The 22,699-nt window shown below is 44.6% G+C and overlaps 1 protein-coding gene across 2 annotated transcripts; it reads right to left on the reverse strand.

Annotated features, from left to right (window-relative positions):
* Positions 1-22: 22 nt before the first annotated feature.
* LOC138631650 (zinc finger MYM-type protein 4-like) lies at positions 23-18,706 on the reverse strand. 2 transcript variants are annotated; one of them, XM_069716732.1, is made up of 27 exons: positions 16,454-17,745; positions 13,647-13,914; positions 12,784-12,897; positions 12,623-12,693; positions 12,339-12,491; positions 11,518-11,762; positions 11,209-11,404; positions 10,396-10,599; positions 9,921-10,071; positions 9,716-9,831; positions 9,249-9,428; positions 8,453-8,603; positions 8,190-8,362; positions 7,946-8,090; positions 7,639-7,737; positions 7,514-7,545; positions 7,166-7,310; positions 6,404-6,516; positions 5,834-6,050; positions 5,229-5,459; positions 4,999-5,108; positions 4,347-4,605; positions 4,032-4,183; positions 3,451-3,565; positions 3,099-3,347; positions 2,251-2,380; positions 23-1,509 (listed from the first exon to the last, which is right to left on the reverse strand). In XM_069716732.1, the coding sequence occupies exons 1-27, from the start codon at positions 16,736-16,738 to the stop codon at positions 1,272-1,274; spliced, it is 4,542 nt and encodes a 1,513-aa protein (XP_069572833.1). In that variant the 5' UTR covers positions 16,739-17,745; the 3' UTR covers positions 23-1,271. The 2 variants fall into 2 exon arrangements, with proteins under 2 accessions (XP_069572833.1, XP_069572834.1); XM_069716733.1 differs by lacking the exon at positions 16,454-17,745 and adding an exon at positions 18,452-18,706 and having other exon boundaries at positions 24-1,509; positions 4,347-4,515.
* Between the last annotated feature and the right edge of the window lie 3,993 nt (positions 18,707-22,699).

Below are 22,699 nucleotides of genomic sequence, written 5' to 3' on the forward strand. Positions count from 1 at the left end.
AGCTGATGTGGACTAATGCAGGCATCAGGAGGACACCAATGTTTTCAACAGCTTTTAGTTTTTTTTATTCAAAACGAACATTCAATAGAAAACACTCAAGAACCTTGGCAGCCACTCTTAACAACAGGGGGTTATTATAACCGATATACATAAAGGGAGAGCATTTATTTATTTATTATTATATGATAACAAGTCTCAGAGGACCCCTTGGATGAAAGAGCATTCCCCAAAATGAACTCTTAACAGACTCAAACATGGAAAAGTTGTGTTTTTTTGTTTTGTTTTTCCTCCCAGATTGCATCAAAGTCATTCGCCTTCTTAAAACACCGCTTTCAGCAACATTCAACCCATAATATTAATGCTGTCAAATGAACTCCGAACATATTTTTAATGTCATCAATTGGACACTAGTGATTAAAATCCAAGAAAAGTGATTTGATTCTGTATTTTTTTTTTTAGTATTATGTGAATCAAGTAAATCCCTCACCATGAGAAAGCTGAACAGGCTTTTGGAAAATCAATTAAACCATGAGACGGTATAAAAAAAAAAAAATTAAAAAAAAAACACGGTCATGTTAGACTTTGGTATAAATGATTTATAGTGATTTCCTGCAGTTTATTTTGCTGTACGTGTTCGCGATTCACTCGGTGACTCCCTCGATGTCCGAGAACGACGTTTGAAACAAATCGTCGGGGTTTTAACAACTGTGCAAAAGTACCGAGTCTGGAAATAAGCCCGCAGGTCGGCCTCCCGACGGGATGGTCGTCGATTTACATCACGGAGATTGTTTCGGTGCTGCGGCGGACGTTTACAGAGACACTTTATCCATCGCGGCTCTCCGGCTCCCGGCGGTGGACCTAAACGTCACTCCGAGAAAGGAGGAACTCCCCTCCGAGAAACCTGAAGTCCGACGTGCAGAGGAAAAGTGAGGAATCATATGATATGGAAGGAAAACGGAAGTAACAACCGCAAAAACACAGAGGTGGTGGTGGTGGTGGTGGTGTGGGGGGGAGGGGGGGTGTCCTGCTGAGCAGTGGTAAACAGTCTGAACGCTGAGCTGAGTCTGACATCTTCTGAAACACACCGTCGTCATAAGTGTCGAGAGGTTTGTAGTCGATCCGTTTATTTACTCGGCGACGTTTTAAAATGTTGAATTACAAAACATTTACGCCACCGGCAGCAGCACCTGCTTAAAAAAAAAAAAAAAAAAAGAGGAAGAAGAACAAGAAAAAAAAAAAAAAAGGTCCCTTCTCGTTCTCGTTTCCTCGCGTCACTCCGAATCCTCGTCTTCCTCCCCGTCGGGTAGAAACGCCGGGTCGTCGGGCGTCCGCTCCGTCTCTTCCTCCGGCCTGAGATGCAGCTCCCTGACGGTGAGGATGCGGGTGAGCATGGCCTCCATGGTGCCGTCGTCCAGCGGCGTGGAGGAGAACCACAGCGGGCTGTTGGGGACGCAGCAGCGCTCGGGGTGAAGGTAGAAGAGGTTGGTGCGCTGCTTGACCGACTCCGAGCTGCGTGGAGGACGGTTAATAACGTAAATGATACGTTTAGTTGTATTCACTCATAGCAAACATCAAAAGTAGAGCTGGAGGGGAGAAATAAGAGACTTTTATTTTTTATAGGACTGGCAAAAAAATATGGGTTTTAAGATTTGCTGGGTCTTAGCTACTCAGGCAGATTTTACTTGACAATAAAGACCTGGTCCCCTCGACACAGGAACGAGCTGCAGGTTCTCGTCTGAGGACCTTCGGGTTCGTAAAGTGGAGACGAGCTCTGAAATATCTGCAGCCACATAAAAGTAATAAAAAAAAAAATCGATCCTGAAACAAATCTGATGTGAGCTTTTTTCTGGTTTTAGTTAAAAGTCTAAGCAGCTGCTTTCAGTCCCAGACCGAGTCTGAGGAGTAATATTCGATTCACACACACAAAAACAAAAACAAAAAAAACAAAAAAAAATCACAAAAAAAAGTGCACCCATCCTTTTAATTCTAGGTTTTAAAATCTAAAAACAGGGAATCATAATAGAACATTTGCCGCAATCTACTACGGCCCAAAAAAAGAAAAGGAAAAAAATAAATCTTAAATCACCAGATAAAAGAAATCTATCTGATCAAATGAACCTGAACATGACGGCAGTCATCATCTTCAGGGAGGTTTTATATGTGGAAGAGGAGGTGAGATTATTGTACCATTTTTTTAATTTTTTTTTTAAATGTAAAAGCCGTGAATGATGACGGTTGTCGGACGCTCACCACTTAGAGAGGTAGAACTCGTAGAGTCTGACCGGACAGCGAAGCGGGTTCTCCGTGTTCTCCATCATCTCCAGGATGTCCTCTTTATTCTCCTCCTCTTTGCGCCTCTTCGCCGGAGCTGCCTCTGAATCTGAAGACGGACGCATACGTGTAACTTCGTTTTCAATATGAAAGCCACGTCACAGTCAGAAGTTCAACACAACACGGAAACATACAGAGCAAAAACACAGAAGCTCCCTCTGGTGGGACTTCTGTTTGGTCCCGTGTGATTTCAAATGAAACCAAATAACAGACAGACTGATGGATAAAATAATCATTTATCATAGTAAGTTATATATATTATTTTTTTTTAAGAGTTTAGATGGCAAAAACCTGTATAAGACTTATGCTTTATGTCACAGTTAAAAACATTTAAATCAAAGGTTCAGGATCAAAACAGAACTATAAATGAAGCTCATTATGTAATGTGCCGTCTGTGCTGGCTTTTGATGCTCGTTTGTGTTTCCTTAAGTAAAATATAATAATTCAACCAATGCAGATTGAACACTGTGAACCAACAGGTGTTACTCCACAATATCAACAACAAAATGCACAAAGTCTCAGGATTATTTGCGGTTCTTTTCATCAAACCATCCGGTGCTGTGGATGATTTGTTTGTTTTTTTTGCCACAAACATCTCGACCTCCTAAAAAAACAACAACATTCAAATAAAGGCACGAGAATTAAGATAGTTATAAGGACGTAACTTGAAGGGGACTGATTGTGTTTGAATATCTTAACATGAACGTTGTTAACAAGCTTTTTTGGGTGTCCAATTTGGGCCCTTTTTTTTTTTTTTTTTTCGGTACCTGAGTCCGCCTCGGTTACAGATATGGGCGGGTAGAAGCGCAGGAAGGTGGTCTTGGTGTTGTTGTGGTTGGTCTTGGTGCAGCGCATGACGTGGGCGAAGGACAGCTGGCGGTGCTGCTCCACCGCCGTGAAGCCGAAGTACTTGCAGCAGAAGAAGAGCAGCGTGTTGAGGAGGACGATGGGGGAGTACGCCCCCAGCTGTTTACAGCCCCACAGGAAGTCCTCCTCCACTCGGGAGTGGATGTAACCTGCGGAGGGACAGCGAGCGAGCGAGTTTGTTTGTTTGTTTGTTTATTTGTGTGGGACAGAAACGGACAAACTGAAAGGTCAGCAGACGACTCGCCGACTCACCGCTGGCTGTGACCGAAGGTTTGAAACCTCTCAGCATGGACGTGAACTCGGTGGAGAACTTGTTGTAGAAGCGATCCATGAATATGTTTTCCACGCGACCGTTCTCGAACAGATACTAACGGACAGAAGAAAAGTTACAGCGTCAGCACGACTCGGAAAAATAAAAGGAGCGGCCTCTTATTTATTTACAGCTTCGCAAGTCTGTCGGTGCTCAGCGCTCTCGTTCCTTTTTTTATATATATATATATATATTAGTAATGCGTTACTACTGCCAGCGGGTGGCGCTAATTCACCTGAAAGCTTTTCGACAAAAAGGAGAAGAGGATGTAACTGCTGCTGTGAGATTAGATGCTTCTGTACAAACAGCAGAAACATGCAGACACTGCTGCAGCTGTCAAAAACGCAAAAATCACAGGAAATAGCGACTCCTCTTTTTTAGCTTGAAATGCCCACACCGGTTCGAGCTTTTTTTTTTTTTTTAAACAATATCGCACGCGGTTCGAAACTCGACAAACGCACGTTATATAAATCTTTTTTGTTTCATTACCGTTTGTATTAAGTTCGTGTGGTTAAGGACTTGCCTGTTGGATGCCGAGGCAGAGGTAGAAGAGGCTGTCGGGGGAGTACGGCTCTCCGTTGGGTCGGTTCACCTCGTTGATGAAGCAGCAGAGTCCGTAGCTGAGCTCGGCGGTGGTGCAGCAAAGAACGTCCTCCTTCAACTCGATGGGACGCACTGAGGTCAAAGGGAGAAGAAGAAAAAAAAAAAAAAATGCAGAGTCAGCAGTCACGGTAGACATGAAGACAGGTGAGATGCAATGAAGCTGGCTGGGAATGGACGGACCCAGTGTTGACCCAGCGTACTGTGTGATGGTGATGTAGTTCATGTCCAGACTTACAGCCGATGCGAGGCTTCTCCAGGTCGGGTTGCGTTTGCCTCCACTGGATCCATCGCTTCCACGCATCGACTCCGTATTCGCTCTTCAGTTTCGGGATGTCTGCAGCCGCGTTCTTCGTGGAAGGACCTTTCTGAGGCGTCGCCTCCGCGGCCTTCGACGGCTTACGACCCTTCGACGGAGCAGAGGGCGACGGAGACGGCGTTTCATCGCGGATACGATCACGGGGATTCATTTTTTTCCAGCTCGGGTTTCGTTCAGACTGCAGGCAAATCGGATTTTGTATCTCAGATCAGAGACGCACTTTTATTTGCCAGAGGGAACAGGTCGGATTTGGCGTGCGCAGACATCTCTAGCTGCATGGGTTGCTATGGCAACGGCGTTCGCGCAGCTCTCCAGAACGGAAGCAGCCGGTACGGATGTGGCGAAAGAGCTTCTGTCAGTGGACTGTTGTTAATATTTTTCTTCCGCAGCGGATCCAGATTGCAAAAAATCTGATTTCATGTGTTGTTTTTTGCTGATCAGACTATAAAAAAAAAAAAAAAAAAAATCTGATTTGGGCCGGCAGTCTGAACACGGCTCATTCTCTCCATGTACAACCACATCCAGTCCTAAAAGGTGCAAGAGGTCCTGAACTCCTTTCGCAGACACTTACCCTCTTTTCTTTGACTTTCCTGAGAGATTGTCGTCGTCGTGACGAGGACGGCGCCGGGCTCAGAGGTTTGAGGGACTCTTCTCTCAGCCGGGCCATCCTCTCCAGAGTTTCTGGCAAAGACAAGCAGATAAAATATTTAGAAGGTCGCCTGTGACGACTTCAACCCGCCAGCCGCCAACAAAAGGAGAAAACGTGAATCAAGTCGGAGATGAATGTTTCCATCTTCTCACCGACAGTGAAGTCAGCTTCGATGTCCATGGAGGGCGGGCCTGGAGGCGGGGCCTCAGGGATAGGCTCACTGGCCACGCCCACAGGAACGTCTACGGTCGGGTTGAGCTTCTCGGAGGCGTCCGATCGACCGGGCGACCTGAAGGCCGCGTCAGAGGACGCGTCCTCCCAGTTGTTGAGGAAACTGGCCAAGTCATCCGTGTCCAAGTCGTCGCTGTAGTTACTGACGTGGTCTGAAAAAAACAAAAAAAAACACGAGAGGAGCTGAGCAATTAGAAATACTACACTTAATATTAAAAATGTATTTATATGGGAAATAATATGATGGATTGAAAAGCTGTGGATGAAAAACGAGTTTAAAAATGACACCTTTGCTTTTGATATTTTTACCAAAAAAGGTAGGTAGGTAGATACTTTATTAATCCCCGAGGGGACTTTATTTTTTTTTTTTCAAATATTTTTACCAAAAAAGGGCAAAATTTAAAAAAAAAAAAATTAAAAAATTAAAAAAAAGAAAAGAAAAGAAAAAAAAAAAATGTCACCCTTCCTTTAAATTATTCTTTTTTCCATTACTTCCTCAAACACCCTGTTAATCGCTCCCTCTTACCGTCCGGGGCCTCCGTCCCCTCGTCCTCTTTCTCCTGCGCGTCCCCCTTCGCCGTCTCCTGTTTGTCCTTCTTCTCCTGCTCTGCCACCATCTCGGCCATGAGGATGAGTTCCGCCTCGAACGGATCGGACGGGATTTTCTGTTTGATCTCCTCGATGGTTTCCACGATACGTTCGGCGCTGTCCATCGTCACAGGAAGGAACATCGGCACGGGCAGCTGCAGTCCACATCAAGAAAAACAACAGCTCACGAGGCGGGTCTCGAAAGGGCGTCGAGGATTTACTGCGCCAGTGTCTAATAAATACATTTTATTTTGAAATCCTGTTCATGAGATGATGCTGGCAACACCTTAATAAGACACTTCATTTAGGTTTTCCCTGAATTCTGTCTTTGCAGCGGAACTGCATGGCTGAGTCACATAAAAAAGTTCTCCATTTTGACAAATAAACTTTGATTCTAATTTAATTTCCTGCTATTATTAGTTTTGTGAATCGATTCTGAAGACAAAGGTCGCGACAGGAAAATTAAGCCGAAGTTAACAATCAAAATAAGTTGTGGTGCGAGACGTACAGGTAGCGGCAGGCACATGGGTTTGGGGGTAAACTGGCTGTACATGTTCATCGGCACAGGAATAAACACCGGCACAGGAACCGGCACGACCAGCAGTTTTGGAAAGACGTCATCTACAGAGAGAAAAAAGGGGGGGGGGAAACGTTGGCGTGAATGTTTCAACAGGAGCGACGACATGTTCTTAAATTAATGAGAACGATACGTTAATACAATAGAAGCATATGTGAATATAGTGGAGGATGCTTTTTTATTTTAAGGGCCAAAACATCGTAGCAGTTAATCTGTGGTTATAGGAGAGACTCTGATTTTAAGAGGAACAACATTTTGCTCGTTAGTTTAAACAAAGAAGAAAAAAAACCGGTAAATCAAAACACACTTTTATCAGACGCTACATTTGTAAAACTGTGGAAACGGTCCCTTTTATCATTTCTGTTGAGTCATCATGTCCCCTAAAACTCTAAGACAACCGTCATGTCGATACATCGGTTAGGAATTTAAACACTTTTGTATCAAAGCTACAAGTGTGTGACTATTTTCCCTTCACCTGTAAACTACTTTGTTTTCCAGTTGTGTCCCGTCTTTCATGAGAAAAAGGCAGCAAGAAATTCCCACTAAAATATTGATTAAAAACACACGCTCATACACGGAGGCAGCGGCCACAAGGTGTGCAAAGCATTTGCCAAACAATTATTTTTAATGTATTATTTTTGTGTGCAAAAGAACTAAAACTTCCTAATGCGTAATCTTTCATTTTTCTTGTACCCGTCTGCGCCTCGACGTCGGCCGTCTGCGTTTTGCAGGAAACCCCTTTGTTCTGCACGAGCGGTCTGCAGAGCAGCGCCTTGTTCTTCAGGATCTTCTGGACGGGAGGAGGTTGAGTCTTCACCGTTTCTGTCTGAACGCTGATCTGATGGACGCACAAACGGAGCACGTCAACAACTACTTCTGCTTAAAACATCAGATGGTCTTCTAAAGGCTTCTTCCGGAAAATTATCAGTTATAATAGAGAACAAACGCTTTGACTCAAACATCGACTGAATATTCCGTTTTTCTTTAATTTGTCACCCGTGTGATCCAATTTTACGCTTTACAAAACAAACACCAACTCACATGTCCAGAGTTCTTTGATTTGAACTTTGTGCCTGCGGAGAAAAGCAGGAAACATATGAGACTTTCACAATAAAAGGCTGATAAATCAGGATCCGTGGTGGTTTTCTTCTCTCGCGTGTTCGTACTTTGCCGAGTCGTTCTGTCGGAGGCGTTGGAATTTGCTGTCGGCGGACCTGCGAGCGAGATGACGTTGGCGATGACGGGCGTGTCCTCCACGATGTCGCCTGAAAACCAGAACGCACAGGAACACGAAGCAAGATCAGGAAATAAATCAGACTTAAGAGCCTCGCAAATATAACGACGAGGGCCCTGTTGAGTCTAAAGTCACCGACTCCAAACTTGACAAATTTGGGGTTCGATTGATTTCGCAACTGATGTCAGACGAAACAAAACAGGAAATCAAAACAGGAAAAAGCAACAACACCAACACACCTTTCAAGACTTCGCCCTGCGTGAACACGATGTCGCTGCAGAACTGCAGCATACACGTGAGGTCGCAGAAGTGTTTGACTTCCCCCTGCATGGCGAGACTCTGCCGTAGTTTCCCTTTTCGCCCACAGTTGTCACATTTTGCGACCTGAGAGAGAAAAAAAAAAACCCGAGTCAAACGTGGAGCAGCGGCCGCCGCTGCAGCGCGACCGCGGGGTTACAACGACCGACGTGGAGGCTCGCTTACGTGGCAGAAGAGCATGGTGTATTTGGAGCGGCACTCCTCGGAGCAGAACTCCTCCGTGGAGCCGCCGTACTGAGCCGTCACCAGCTTCTTGGAGATGCACTGGCAGTAGAAGCAGGAGTGGCAGTGTCTCCCCCAGTTTTTACTCAGGTCGTGTCTGAAGAGGAGCTTGCAGCCTGGAAAGAGGAATCGCAACGATTCGCCGTTAATACCGCGGCGTTTAAATTCAGCTTGTTCAGAGCCGCATCCGTCTCTCGCGTCCTCACCGTCGCTGCAGAAGTAGCAGTCTTTGTTGTTGATCCTCTTCACGTCTCGGGTGATCTTCTCGATCTTGCAGTACTCGCACAGGCTCGTCACGTCGTTGTCCCTCTTGAACTCGTGTGAACAGTCCACGCTGCACAGAAACACCATCTTGTCCTGCAAACCAGCAGAACTGTCAGTCCTCACAAATACGCGTCCTCGTGATTCAGTTCTGCACTTTGTACGTTATTTTCTGCTCTAATATTCACTGAAACAACAGTCAGTCTTGATAAAAGCTGCGACAATGGCTATACAGTTAGTGGCCAATTTATTAGGTACACCTCGGTAAAACCAGTTTTACACAACAGCCGTGGATTAAATGAAGGTCATCACATTTAGCTTTAGTGGAGTGTTTTAGATTGGTGTTGGTTTTATTTTAAAAGGACTTTATTAATCATCGTGGGGAATGAATCCATCATAAGTACGGTACACACACAAGGAGCAGTGGGCAGCCAGAGACCAAGTCTATTGAAAGGAGTACGAACTTACTATCTTAGAGGCCTGAAGCTGCTCCTGTTGCACGCTAACAGAGCACAGCAAAGTCGTAGAGGGACGACGTAACCGTCATGAGTAAGTATTCCACGGTAGGTCACTTCATCATCATCAGCGCCTGAGTTACACGCGTTTTTGTGACCACCGATACGTGAACATTTGCGATTTCAACATGGACTTAAAACTTGAGCAGAGACACTTTTTTTTTTTTTCTGCCTATCGAACTTTTGTCCAAAAATACACACCAACGCGCACACACGCCGAGTTTACCTTCATCTGGACGATCTCCGGTTTAAAGGTTATGATGCGGGCGCACTGGAAGCAGTGCAGATTCTGGGATCCTTTGTCGGCTTGCCGTGTTTGAGGAGGAGTCACGGCCTGGATTTGTTCGGATCCTAAAGGCAGCTTCGTAAAAACGTTCACCTGTTTCTGTGACTTTTTGAACTTGTCCTAAAACACAGAAAAAAAAAAAAAACATGTATACAGGAGTCATGATTATTAACCAAGCGTGATGCCGTGTGACGGCAGAGCCGTGACGGGAATTATTTCCACATGAATGATCAGAGATATCAAATGTTCGGTGAGTGAGAGATAGAATATTGTGACATGAGCAGATGATAAAGTGGTAAAACTGATCCCTAAAAGTCATTTTCAAGTGTGTCGATAAAAACAAGAACAAAATTCCAGCGTGTTGTTGTTGTTGCGTGAATTAGCGCCGATGTCTTTTATGTAATTACCTGAAAAGCCATGACACATGGCAGAGTGCAGAAGTTCCTGATGGAGGTGTCTGACATGGCCAGGTGATACGCAGGTACGGTGCTTTTCCCACAGCTATCGCAACTTAACCGAGCACCTGTGGACGAGGAGTTTGTTCACGTCTTATTTTTCCGAGATTAAAAGCAGCGCAAGAAAAACCTGGAATGAAAACTTGCTGTCCGGCACCTGAAGCACTGACGGTCTGAACCTTGAACGCCATCACGCAGCTGCTGCTACAGAAGAGGTTCACCGTGTCGTCGCTGTTTTGGTTGTCGACCATCTCGGAGAGCAAACGGTGGGTGTGACACATCGTACACGGCTGGGTGACCTTGGTTGTCTGGGAAGAAAATGAAAACGGACGTTCTCGCTGTAGGACCGAGAGATTAAAAATGCTGTTGATTGTTTAGGCATAAATGTTCGACCACGTCGGCCGCATGGAGAATCGAGCTATTGATTTAAAAATAAAACAAACGTTTTATTTGACACATTTCAGATTCAATCCTGAACTGAAAATACCTCTTGACCTTCAAATTAAAAAGTGTTTTCCTGTGGAGTTTCCTCGTAAAGTTGCGTGTATCTTGGTGTTGAATGTATATTATGATAATTGTCAATACCGAGACATTTTTGGTTTCTGTCGGACTCCCTCCTTGTCTTTCCGTACCTCCTTGTATTGAGCCAAACAGTCGGCGTTGCACACAGTTTTGCTGCCGTCCTCCATCTTCAACATAAGTGCTTTGTTGAGGCAGTAGGAGCCGCAGCTGGCGCAGCCGGCCATGCCGAGGTTGTTCACGGTCCGGAAACGGTTAAAGCAGGCGTCGCCGCACAGCTTGTGGACGGCGCCGCTCAGGATCACCTCATGTTTGCTCTGTAGGGAGATGACAGGGGGAAAAAAAACAAAAAGCAGTGCAGGTTATTTTAGCCCGAAAGTGAAAATGATGCGTGTTTTATGAGCATAAACGATTAAGTTAACAAAACGGAACCATTACAGGAAAATCTAAAATGAACCTCAGTTCTGCCGAGCACAGGAAGCTTTAGGTTATTTACATAACCCCGGTTCTCTGAGTAGCACGAGTGCCTTACAGCATCAGAGCATTTAAAAAAATAAATAAATTTCATTAGATAAAAATGTTTCCTGCATCATAAGATTAAAAAAAAAAGAGAAGTTGCTGTTCTGACTGATATAAACACAATAATCAATCCGGATGGATGTTTTGTTACGATCGAAGGACACATCACAAATGGAAAAAAATGTCACCAATTACAGCTTCTCAATGAGGATTTCCTGCTTTTTCTGTTTTATATCAATATAAACTGAATATCTTTGGGTTTTGGACTGTTAGTCTGACAAAACAAGACACGATTAAAGACATCACCTTTAACAATTGTCACGATTCAGTGGGGTCCATTTTAAGGACGATTCATGAATCAATGATGGAAATAACACTTCGTTGCAGGAGTGTTGCGTTTGACTCACAATGCAGAATCTGGTGCACATGCTGCAGAGCGTCTGTGGTCCTGATGGCTGTGGCTGTTTGACGGAGGCGGGGGCTTTCCGGGTGGAGGCGTTTCTCTTGTAGTTGAAGGAGGTCAGGCAGTTCTGGCTGCAGAAGTCCTTCATGGCTCCTTTACCGTCCGGAGACAGGATGACGTCCTGCGGCCGAAATATCAACCTGAGAAGGAACGACATCCGGAAGAGACACTCAGCTTCGGTCGTACGCTTTGAAACGACACAGTTCAGGAATATCTCTGGCTTTACTGTCTGCATGTCTTGCGTGAGGCTCACTTTTGGCAGTTGTGGCAGATCTTGGTGGCTCCTTTGACTCCGGGCAGAGACGTGGTGAGGCAGGCGGTGGAGCAGAAGAGCGCCGGCGAGCCCTTCCTCTGGAAAGCGGTCTGGCCTTTCATCAGGTTCTTCTTGCAGTGGGAGCAGGACATGTGCTGCGTGGACGAGGGGTTGGAGGCAGGCGGCGTCGCCGCCGTCTCGGCAGCTGAGGTCACAGAGAAGACGGATCCGATCTTCAAGTCGTCCTGTGAACACCAGAACAAGCGGTGAGGCAGAGGGCAGCGATGGTCTGACATCACAGCCTGACTGATGATTTGAAGACGGACACGTTGCGTGTGCATAAGGACGTATAAACTTCGCACCACACAAAAAAAAATGTCTAAGCTGACCTACTAACGATGTGCAGAGAGGATTGTGTCTTTCCACTGTACAATTTAGCCACTGACTGTATATAAAAGTGTTCGTAGCTTCCGATTCTGAAAAATGAGGCCGATGCGGAAGAGCCTTTAGCTGCAATACCACTGACTGCCACTAGAGGGCGGCTCCAAAAAGCCTCCGGCTCCATAGACTCCCATTAAACATGAAGTCAATAAAATTTCTCCACCAATTATTTCGATTTTGTCATCTACAGTCGCTCCTTCTTATTAGAAGAGGTAAACAGTCGATAAATAATTGAATAGTTCAGAGCGATTTTTGAGTAGAAATTTTGCTTGAATCTCCATAGCGTAGACACAATGTTAGTCAGCTCCACAAGCATTTACATAACCTACAGGAGTTTCTCCAGTATTGTGCAACAGTATAACTTGTGCAAAGTGTCGCACCTTTGCAGGATCAGGCTCGTCTTTCACAGTGGCTGTGGACGCACAGGATATCGCCGCCTTCTCGTACTCCTCATCCACCGGCTCGTCCTTCACTTTGGCCAAAAGAGGCGGCGGGCACGACTCGATAGGTTTGGTTGCAGCGCGCAACTTCTCCTGTACCAGGAAGAAAAACAAAACATTTGTACCAACACAGTGACGTAAAATCCAGAACAAACGGACAGCGAAGCCAAAATACGCCGAAACTCATATCCTGCTTTAACGTACACGCGACTGGTTCTACTTACGGCGTCCAGTCTTGGTAGCGAAAGCTTGACCACTTTCATGCCGTTCAGCACCGTCGCAGGCGACGAGCTTCCTGCGGGAACATGAGCGACATTAAAACATGAAATCAAAACAGCCGCGAAGTCACACGGTCGCTGACTTTTACTTCCTGCGTGTCGCCCACCTGTACTCGCCGTGGCGACAGACGACGGAGACGAGGAGGACTGCATCAAGTCTGCAGCCGAGGGCTTCACGTCAGTTTCCTCCTTGACGGAGTTGCTGTCCTCCGTTGCCGAGACTGAGGGAAATTTAAAATGCAGGAATTATCGGCCGAGCAGCTTCGAATCCCGCTGCATTGTTCGAGTGTCTTGGGTTGAGTTTCTGACAGTAAACCAGGACGAAGACTCTGCTCTGATGGGATTTCATAATGAGAGATTACCTGGTAAACATTGTTTGTTGTATTAGTTTCTTTTTTAGAAGTTACAAGAGTCGCAGTTTGAAAACAACTATCAAAGTATATTTTCTCCGGTTTGCTGCACAACACTTTAAATTCATCGTGAAGTTCAAATGTAAAGCAGCCGTGACCGTCGAGTTTCCTCTCACACCTCCTGCTGCAGAGGGTTAATGGATGACTGCAGAACTGATCACCTGCCACACAGCTAACTGTCCGTAATCAATACAACCAAAAATGTCAATTAGAACAGAATATGCAAAACATTTTGGTCTTTTTTTTTTTCTTTTTTTTTTTTAAAGATGACAACAACTTCAGATCAGCACATTTCAGACATTAGATAAATGTGATGGAAATTTCACTCCCATGTCTCAATAAAAAGTGTCGTCATAGTTACTTAAACGTTAAAGCGCCAATGAGCCCTCGTAATGTTTCAGTAAAGCCTCCAACAGTTCGAGACTGAATTAAAAGTCAATCAATTACCGTCAAATCAAACAATCAGGCAGTTAAAAGGAGAAACACAACTTTTACATCGCGTATATAAATCTACTACGTGACTAACGCGCGCGAGAAGCTAAAAGCCCGTTTTATTTCACCTTTATTTGAAGAAGGAGCAGGCGAGCGGCTGCGCTCCACATCCAAACCTTCCTGTTCCTCTTCCTTCATCTGAGCTTCCTGTTCCACCTGATCCACCGTGCCGATGTCCATCATCTCATCGAGGTCGCCCCCTCCAGAAACCTTCAGGTTAAAGTCCGAGGTTTTCTCGTCCTGCTGCGTGCCGACGTCCTCCTTAGAGTCGACGCCTGCGTCCGCGTCGTGTTTCTCCTCCGCTTCCATGGACTCTTCCTTCGTCTCCTCGGTCGCCTGTGCGGGATAAAGAGGAGTCAACATGATGCCAAGGGCCAAAGTGATGAATTTCATCTTGTGCCTTTCAAAAAAAAAACCAAAAACCAAAATCTGTATTTTAAATTGAATCTGCAACAATTTGTCAGTCATTGATCGACCGAGCTGAATAAAAATAGAGACGGCAGACATTTGTATGACGGTTAGATGACAGGTCGGAGATTGAAGGATTGTTATTGCAAAAGTTTATGAATCTTGCCGTGTGTGTCAGAGGGCTTCAAATCACCGGATAACTCAGAAGACGATGACGGCACAACACAAGTGACTCTGCGTCGACAACCTGTGACACTTCAACACGTACCGTTCGGGGATCTTTGCTTCAGATTTTGATAAACATCGCTGGAGTGTATTTCTCAACAAGTAATATGTACAGTGAAGGAAATTATTATTTGATCCTTTGCCGATTTTGTAAGAAATGAACGGTCGATAATTGTAATTGTAGGTTTATTTTAACAGAGACAGATTATTAAAAAAAATTAATAATCCAGAAAAATCACATCATATAAAAGTTATAAATTGATTTGCATTTGATTGTGTGAAATAAGTATTTAATCCTCCAGCAAAACACGACTCGGTACTTGGTGGAGAAACCGTTGTTGGCGAGCACAGAGGTCGGACGTTTGATGTAGTTGGTCTCCAGGTTTGAACATCTCAGGAGGGATTTTGCTCGACGACTCTTTGCAGATCCTCCAAATCCTTCAGGTTTGAGGCTGTCGCTTGGCAACTCGCAGCTTCAGCTCCCTCCGCAGATTTTCGAAGGGATTAAGGTCTTGAGCCGTCGAGAGATCATGAACAAGTTCCTCCCGTGTGATTCTGGGCTGACCCCTCACCTTTCTAACGATCCTCGATACCACACGAGGCCAGATCTTGCGTGGCGCCCCAGACCGAGGGCGACCGATGGTCATTTTGTGTTTCTTCCATTTCCGAATAATCGCACCAACAGTTGTCTCCTTCTCACCGAGCTGCTTGCCGATTGGTCTCGTGGTTCATTCCAGCCTTGTGCAGGTCTACAATCTGTCCCTGACGTCCTGAGACATGGTCTCCATGGTGGAGAGGTTGGAATCGGATTGATTGATTCTGTGGACAAGAGTCTTTTATACAGGTAACGAGTTGGAACAGGTGTCTTTTAGGTAGGTAGGTATTTACTTTATTAATCCCCAAGGGGAAATTTTTTAATATAGGTAACGAGTTGGGACAGGTGTCTTTTATACAGGTAACGAGTTGGGATTGGGAGTACTTTCTTAAAGCGAGAGAACTAATCTAATCGGTCTGTGGGAGCCAGAATTCTTGCTGGTTGGTCGAGAATCAAATACTTATTTCACACAATCAAATGCAAATAAATTTATAACTTTGTGATTTTTTTTTTTAATATTCTGTCTGTTAAAATAAACCTCCATTACAATTATAGAACATTCATTTCTTTGTCAATGGGCAAACTTACAAAATCGGCAAGGGATCAAATAATTACTTCCTTCACTGTATATGGAGTCTTCCTTTATGACTTTGTTTACACAATGAGCAACTCACAGGTTGGCAACCCCAGTGAAATAATCTTAAGGAAACTGAAGCAGAAATTTGATTTTTGAAGGAAAAGAAAAACCAAAGTCGATATGAACCGCAGTAAGATTTAAAGTCGTTTTTGTAAAATAGTTCGATACCTGCACCCAAAAAACACCTTGGTTGTGACGTCCAAAAGGAGAGCAGCCAAGTTAAATCAAGTTTATCACAAAGAAATATGAGCAGAATCTCCTTGATGCACTAAAACATAACGGATGATGGAATCAAAGACTCAAAACCTGCAGGTATCAGCAGTCATTTTGGCGGTTGAGTACTACGAGTCACCGAGTGTCGCTGTGGAAATGGTTTCGTGGACGTCTCTCTTCGGTTTGCCGTCTCAAACCACACACTGCCGTTCTGATTTTAACCACAAAAACGGTAGCATTTGAATGCATCACCTGCCAACGTATCTGCCGGCTTCAATTATTTTACCCAGAAATGAAGACGTTTTCGTGCCCTCTGTAGTCACACAATAAACAGCAGCTACTGAAGAATAAAACACTTGTGTGTGTGGCGTTCTGCAACAGCTGTTGGAAAAAAAAACAGAGTTTGAAAGTACTTTAGGTCAGTGGTCCCTGCTTTTGCTGCTACGTAGCCAAGATGGCGTGAGTGTGGGAATTTTTTGGAGCGTTTTGAGAGCACCATCCGGGTGCTTGTGGCGCACTGCATGTTTCCATACTAGACGGTGTGAACGCACTCGTACACTCAAAACGGTGACTGTTAAAACGCAAGTACAACATTTAGAAGTCAGCATCAGACTCCAGCGCATTTCCACCGAGTTGCGATAGACAATTCAAGAAAAACAATATAAATTTGTTTGTATGGCAAAAATGAGACGAGCCTTAATGTTCTTTTTGCTCACCAGTGGTTTTGGTCTTGGAGCTCTGCCATGCAGGCCATTTTTGCCGAGTCTCTTTCTTATGGTGGAGTCATGAACACTGACCTTAACTGAGGCAAGTGAGGCCTGCAGTTCTTTGGATGTTGTCGTGGGGTCTTTTGTGACCTCTTGGATGAGTCGTCGCTGCGCTCTCGGGGTAATTTTGGTCGGCCGGCCACTCCTGGGAAGGTTCACCACTGTCCCATGTTTTCTCCATTTGTGGATAATGGTTCTCACTGTGGTTCGCTTGAGTCCCAAAGCTTTAGAAATGGCTCTATAACCTTTTCCAGACTGATAGATCTCAACTACCTTCTCCCTCATTTGTTCCTGAATTTCTCTGGATCTCGGCATGATGTCTAGCTTTTCAGGATCTTTCGGTCCACTTCACTTTGTCAGGTCCTATTTAAGTGATTTCTTGATTGACAACAGGTGTGGCAGTAATCAGGCCTGGGTGTGGCTGGAGAAATTGAACTCAGGTGTGATAAACCAGTTATGTTTTAACAGGAGGGGACAAACACTTTTTCATACCACTGTATATATTTTTTTTTTTTTAAAGAAAAGTGAAATGCAAAAAGGTCAAACTATCAAAAAAGAAGACCAACCGCTGAGACTCACTGCCACCTGCAGCTACAGCAGAGACGAATCCCTTATGTGATGTAATATGTTGTAGAAAAACTAATATTTTAGTGCTGATCAAAACGCCTATTTCTTCTTTAAAATTTCTGCCTTTATCTTTTAAAAAAACACTTCAAACTAAAAATCATTCGCAAGAAATATTAAGTACATAAATCAACCGGTAAGTTGCTTTTTTTTCTTCTTCTTCTTCTTCTTTTTTAAACCAACATAAAACATTAACTTTTGTTTGTAGGATTGAGTTTGTCGGCGTATTGGGGAAAAAAAGCTGTTATAAAAGTTTGCTCAAATTGAAATTGTAATGTCCCATATGTACACACACACACACACAGCTGGTTGTGTTTGTTTTGGACTTGCTCTACAAGGCCTATCATGTAAAAAGTTGAGTTCAAATCAATGTGCAACGACTGCAACTTCTTTTTTCTTTTTAAATCATTCAGGAACCGGCGTTTAAAAAAAAAATAAAAGACCTGAATGAAGTCTTGGTTTGAGGTTCTGGTCACATTTTTCTTTCACTGCATTCAATTGTGACATTCAACATACTTGTTCTGCTGACTGGGCTTTCAAATCAAAACACCCAAATCCTTATTTCAAGTGATATCGAAGAACTATTAATAAAAGTTTACCGTCGGTGTCGACTTCTGTTGTGAGTTTTTAAAGAACTTTCCAGCCTTATGGCCCATTTGTTAGAAAAGTAATAAAGTTACATTACTTTGATGGATTAAAAAAAAAAAAAATGCGACAGTTTATAAAGTTAATTGAATTAATTCATGTGTTATCTAATTCATGTATTAAAAGTGACCTCCCGGTCCGGGACAGTGGGGGTTTAATTTATTGTGGAATCACAGCCGACATGGGAGGATGAAGCACATCGACAATAACAAATAAAAACATTTTACCAGCACCGATTTGCGTGTGCAGGCAAAGTCGTATTTGCGTTTTAATCCTTTTTTTTTTGTTTTGTTTGTTTTTCCTTCACGAAACAAAACAGGAAAACAACAAGTTAGCTTTTGTTGCTGCTCTCGCGACGTAAACACGAGCAGCGCGGCGGCTTGAGCTAACGAGCCTCGGCGTTAAGTTTTTGGAAAACACCGGCCTCCGTGTGAGAGCCCCTCGGGTTATATGTTTTGTTTTTGTAAAATAAATAAATAAATCGTAAAAAAAAAAAACTAAAACAAGCGAACAACCAGCTCACCTGAGCTAACGCTAGCTCTCCAAACATACACACCACTTTAGCTCGTGAGATTAGCCAGCTCCTTTTTTTTTTTTTTTTTTATCGCCTTTAAATGTGTTTACGACAAATAACCTGCCGGCTCGGGGAACAACCGGCCGCCACCCCTCCGAGGTCGCAGTTATTTGCGGGACATGCCGGTGTGTCAGCAGAACAAACGTTATAAAGAAAGTAGCCGAAACAACGTGCAAGAAAATTACCGCGCCAGCTCCTTGGAGAGACGACACTTGATTGGCGGCCAGGCGCTCGTGTCCGTCCCCAGTTTCCGTAGCCGCCATGTTTCCCTCCAAAGTCCTGGTCCGCGGGGTTTGCGAATAAAACTGCAAACCCGGCGGCTCCTCGACGAGACTCCGAAGCCGCGAAGTGACTCACATGCGTCCCTTTTACTGTACCCCGAGTTTGCGACCCATCCGCGCTTGTTTGGCAAGCGTTTGTTGTTGGTTCTTCTTCGTTTACGCTTTACGGCGCGACAAGCGTCCTTTGACGTCGCACTACCGCCCCCTTCTGGATGTCTCGTTTAACTGGCGGGTGTGTGAAGTTGTTGTTGTTTTTGTTGTTGGGTTTTTTTTACCTTCAGACAAGAGAATTGCTTTTCTTATTTGGTTAGGATCGAGTTCAATGGGAAGTTTGGGATCCAAAATTGTGTCACAACAAGTAACTTTTCAATGTAACAACAACTCTAGTAACAACAGTTATATATATAGTATAGTATATATACTGTACTGTACATACTGTATATACTGTGCATTTGATATTATATATTTTTTTTTTTGCTGCTATTTTACTGCTATTTTATTGCTTTTCTATTATTCTATTATTATCTTATTCCTTCTGTATGCTGCTGTAGCGAAAAAATTTCCCCTCGGGGATTAATAAAGTAACTACCTAACACGTTTTTTTTTACTTCAACACTAACAAACACTGCACGTTACGATAATGCTACACGCTGTATGATACCTAACGTATATTAGTAGATAACCTACGGGTTTCTGATTTGTAATTGGTCGAAGCAAAGTGGGAACTGCAGACACGAACAGTGATGCGTTATTTCTACTTCAGATGAAACAAAGAGAGAGCAGCATGCTTGTGATTGGTGCAAAACAACTGCAGGAGGATGAAAAGGGAAATGAATTCTCACTAACTCTCGTGTTTTCAGTCAAAAATGTCCCGAAAAAAAATACAAAATCCTACCTGGTTTTTGTTCCACTCTGACCTCCGATTACACAACAGTGAAGTCCACTTCATTGATTAGCGCATGCTTTAATACCCAAACACGTCTTATGATTTGCAGAACCGTCAGCAAACTCTTGATGTCAACAGAAGAAGGGTGGCAACGAACATATGTATACATTCATGTGAATAATATGTGAAAACATTAATTTGATATCAAATATACCAAAGAATAATTTTTGTAACCGTTGAGTGCTCTTATTCTGAGGTTGTAAACCCTTAAATGATGAAACAAGGAGCCTTTAACGGCCTCAGGTTTGGTCACTGATAAGAAACTGTTTATAAATATATATATATACAGGCATTTACACTTTATTATTGTTTCTATGTAGCTTATAAATCTGCATGACTTTCATAATTCCCGATTTGAGTCCCCAGGTGCATCTTTTAGCAGAGCGAAGTGTAAACAGACGTGCAGGTCCAGGCTGCATCTAAAGACTTGGACCACATGGCCAAAAGTATGTAGACGCCCAAACGTCAAACACAATATTTGGGACCATCTTGTTTCGTCTTCAACGTCCGTCACTCTTCTGGGAAGGTTTTCCACCCCGTGTTGAACCTGCTGCTCTCACTCAGCCGTCAGGTTCCACGGTTCTCTGTGGCAAACTCAGGAAACAGCGTCTTTATGGATGTGGCTTTGTGCACAGGGTTATTGTCACGTTGAAACAGGAGGTGGCTTCCTCAAAATCCCTGCTGGATATCACTAGTGTGCCCGGAGGCTCTGTGGGGTTCATTAATCTGAACAAAGTAACAGCAGCAGATCTAAAAATGCACCAAAACATGAGGACGGGGCCGTCCGTATACTTTTGGCCATATGGACCTGCAGCAGAGGATTTACCCATTTTGCTTGTGTGACGTGACTGTCTTTGGTGCTCCTTGCTGGAGCTTCAGAGAAGTTATCTTAGTGTCCAGCTCATCCATGAAGCCCTCGTCCACAGACTCCCGGTCCGCCTCCTCTTCCGCGGCCTCGCTGGGCAGAAACACGTGAAGCTGAGTGCGAGCTGGACCGGCGGCGGCGGCGGCGGCCGGGCGCTGACCGCAGCTCAGAAAACACGGCTTCCCGACGACAAACAAGGACTCTCCCTGAGAGGAGGCGGTGCGACGGGGCGCCGCCGAGGGTCGGAGGTCACCGTGCGCCACCTCTGAGCTCAGGGCCGGGTTGTGGGAGTGTTGCCGCAGCGGTCTCAGCTTGCAGCCGGGCCGGATGGCCTGGGAGAAGTGGATGAAGGCCGGGCGGGACGGGCCGGGCGGGTTACAGGGGAGCAAGGTGGATGAATTGCTGACCGATGGAGGAGGAGGAGGAGGAAGAAGAGGAGGAGGAGGAGGACGCTTCTGTAAAACACTGGAGCGACGTCTGCCGGAGAGTCCCTCGACTGGGACGCTCCCGTTTGGGGTGAGGAGGGACGGTTCACTGAGGCTGCAGACACAGACCGGTGGAGGAGACATCATTTCCAGGAACGTATGTTAATAATGAGAATATCTCTGTATTTTTGAGTCTTAATAACTAATAAACCAACTGATTTTTTTTTATGGTAATAAATCAATTAAAACAAGACGTATACAAAAATCACACATCATTTATTTGACGGTTATTCAAAACTCAAAATCTGCTTGGGTGAGTGGAGGCCATCAATTACTCTGCCGGGGAGGTGTGTGTGTGTTTGTGTGAGTGTTTAAGAGCACAAAGTGTGTGTGTGTGTCTCACTCAGGTTTCTCCCTCCTCTGAGTAATGCCTGCTTGGCACCACTGGGTGCTGCATCAGGCGACAGATCAGTTTCCACACCTGAGATTTATGAAACACTGGTCCCTGGCCTTCTGTGTGTGTGTGTGTGTGTGTGTGTGTGTGTGTGTGTGTGTGTGTGTGTGTGTGTGTGTGTGTGTGTGTGTGTGTGTGTGTGTGTGTGTGTGTGTGCGTGTGCACAGAAGTGGCCTACATCAAAGCCATCAAACTGGGACACATCAGACAGAAAGCAATTACAGTGTAATTCCAGTCAGGCGTTCAAGCCGCTCCTTGACAGGCACTTTTGCTGAAATGAATAGCGGAGACAGCGGAGATGACATACAGCGGATTAATCACCTGTTAAGCCTCAGTGACAGAGGTGCATGATGGGTATTGTAGGCCGCTGAGTCACCAGGACATCCTGGTATCCTCTATCAGATGTTCTTTGTTTTGTGTCGCTGGTGTTTTCAAGTTAATAGTTTAAATGCACATAAAGGTAAAGAATGAAGTGGCTGGTGGAACTTTACATTTAACAGCCACATCTTTGTATTCACGTGGCCTTTTTTCTTTGTTTTTTAGGGAATTTGCACCTCAGTGGAGTTTAGTGCCGTGAATATTTTTAAATAACTGGATGCGAGGTCTGCGTGATCGGCTACAGCGGGGTTGAAAAAGATTGAATCCACACTTGGATCTGTTTACGTGCTGAAAATGACAAAAGACTGTAATTTTATGCAATAAATATCTTCTTTTTGGGAGCAATTGTTCAGTTTGTTTTTGCCTTTTTTTAACCCAAGTACCTGCTAACACATTGGGACGTGCAAACACCATACCACGAGGCAAAGTCCAAAGACATTCAGTTTATATGTGCAAAATAAATAAAACAATTTTGATTAACCAATTCAAATTATTGACCAACTTTACTTTGAACATTTACCTGTTTTAAGGCCCTTAAGGTGTAAGGTGTAATTCTGCAGGAAAGCATTGCTTCATTGCATTCATCTAAGCAGCTGTTATTTTGCAGATTTAGATTTGACAAAGAAAACTTTTAATCACCTCATAAATAATAATTTTACCGAATTAATGCATTAAAAAGGTAAAAGTAGATTCACCCTCCACGAACTCTGGGTTTAAAAATGTTGCTCAGCGATGAATAGTAATCAAATAATATTAAAATAGGATAATAAATGAGTCGTTTTATGCGTAATTAAACAGTCGCGTGTGTGACTGACTCACCTGAGACGCGCCATGCTGCTCCCCCTGCGGGGCCCCTTGGCCGCGGCCACCAGAGAAGGCAGCCTCAGCGGGGGTTTGGCCGCCCTGCTGCCGGCTGCTGTGGGCGGAGGGGCCGCGGGGCCGCCGAGCAGGTAGGTCTGGACCAGAGCTCGGCTCCTCCGGACGCTGGTCCACGGTGCACCCACGTCCAAGCCGAAGCCGAGGACGGCTGTCGGGAGTGCAGCTCCGGCGGTGCCGCTCATCGAGTCTGTCCCACCTGGAGGAC

This window comes from Brachyistius frenatus, unplaced genomic scaffold (genome assembly GCF_029030835.1).
Source record: "Brachyistius frenatus isolate BFR_SWC_R1_liver_20210118 unplaced genomic scaffold, ASM2903083v1 Contig_162, whole genome shotgun sequence".
Lineage (NCBI taxonomy): Eukaryota > Metazoa > Chordata > Actinopteri > Embiotocidae > Brachyistius > Brachyistius frenatus.

What these genes read in the sequence shown, in the direction of transcription:
- LOC138631650 (XM_069716732.1), bottom strand. Translation starts at nt 16,738, where the DNA reads ATGCCGAGATCCAGAGAAATTCAGGAACAAATGAGGGAGAAGGTAGTT. An exon ending in CGGAGATCGTCCAGATGAAG is followed by an intron (nt 8,604 to 9,248) that starts GTAAACTCGGCG and finishes GCTGGTTTGCAG; the next exon opens with GACAAGATGGTGTTTCTGTG. An exon ending in GGAGAAGCCTCGCATCGGCT is followed by an intron (nt 4,184 to 4,346) that starts GTAAGTCTGGAC and finishes CTTTGACCTCAG; the next exon opens with TGCGTCCCATCGAGTTGAAG.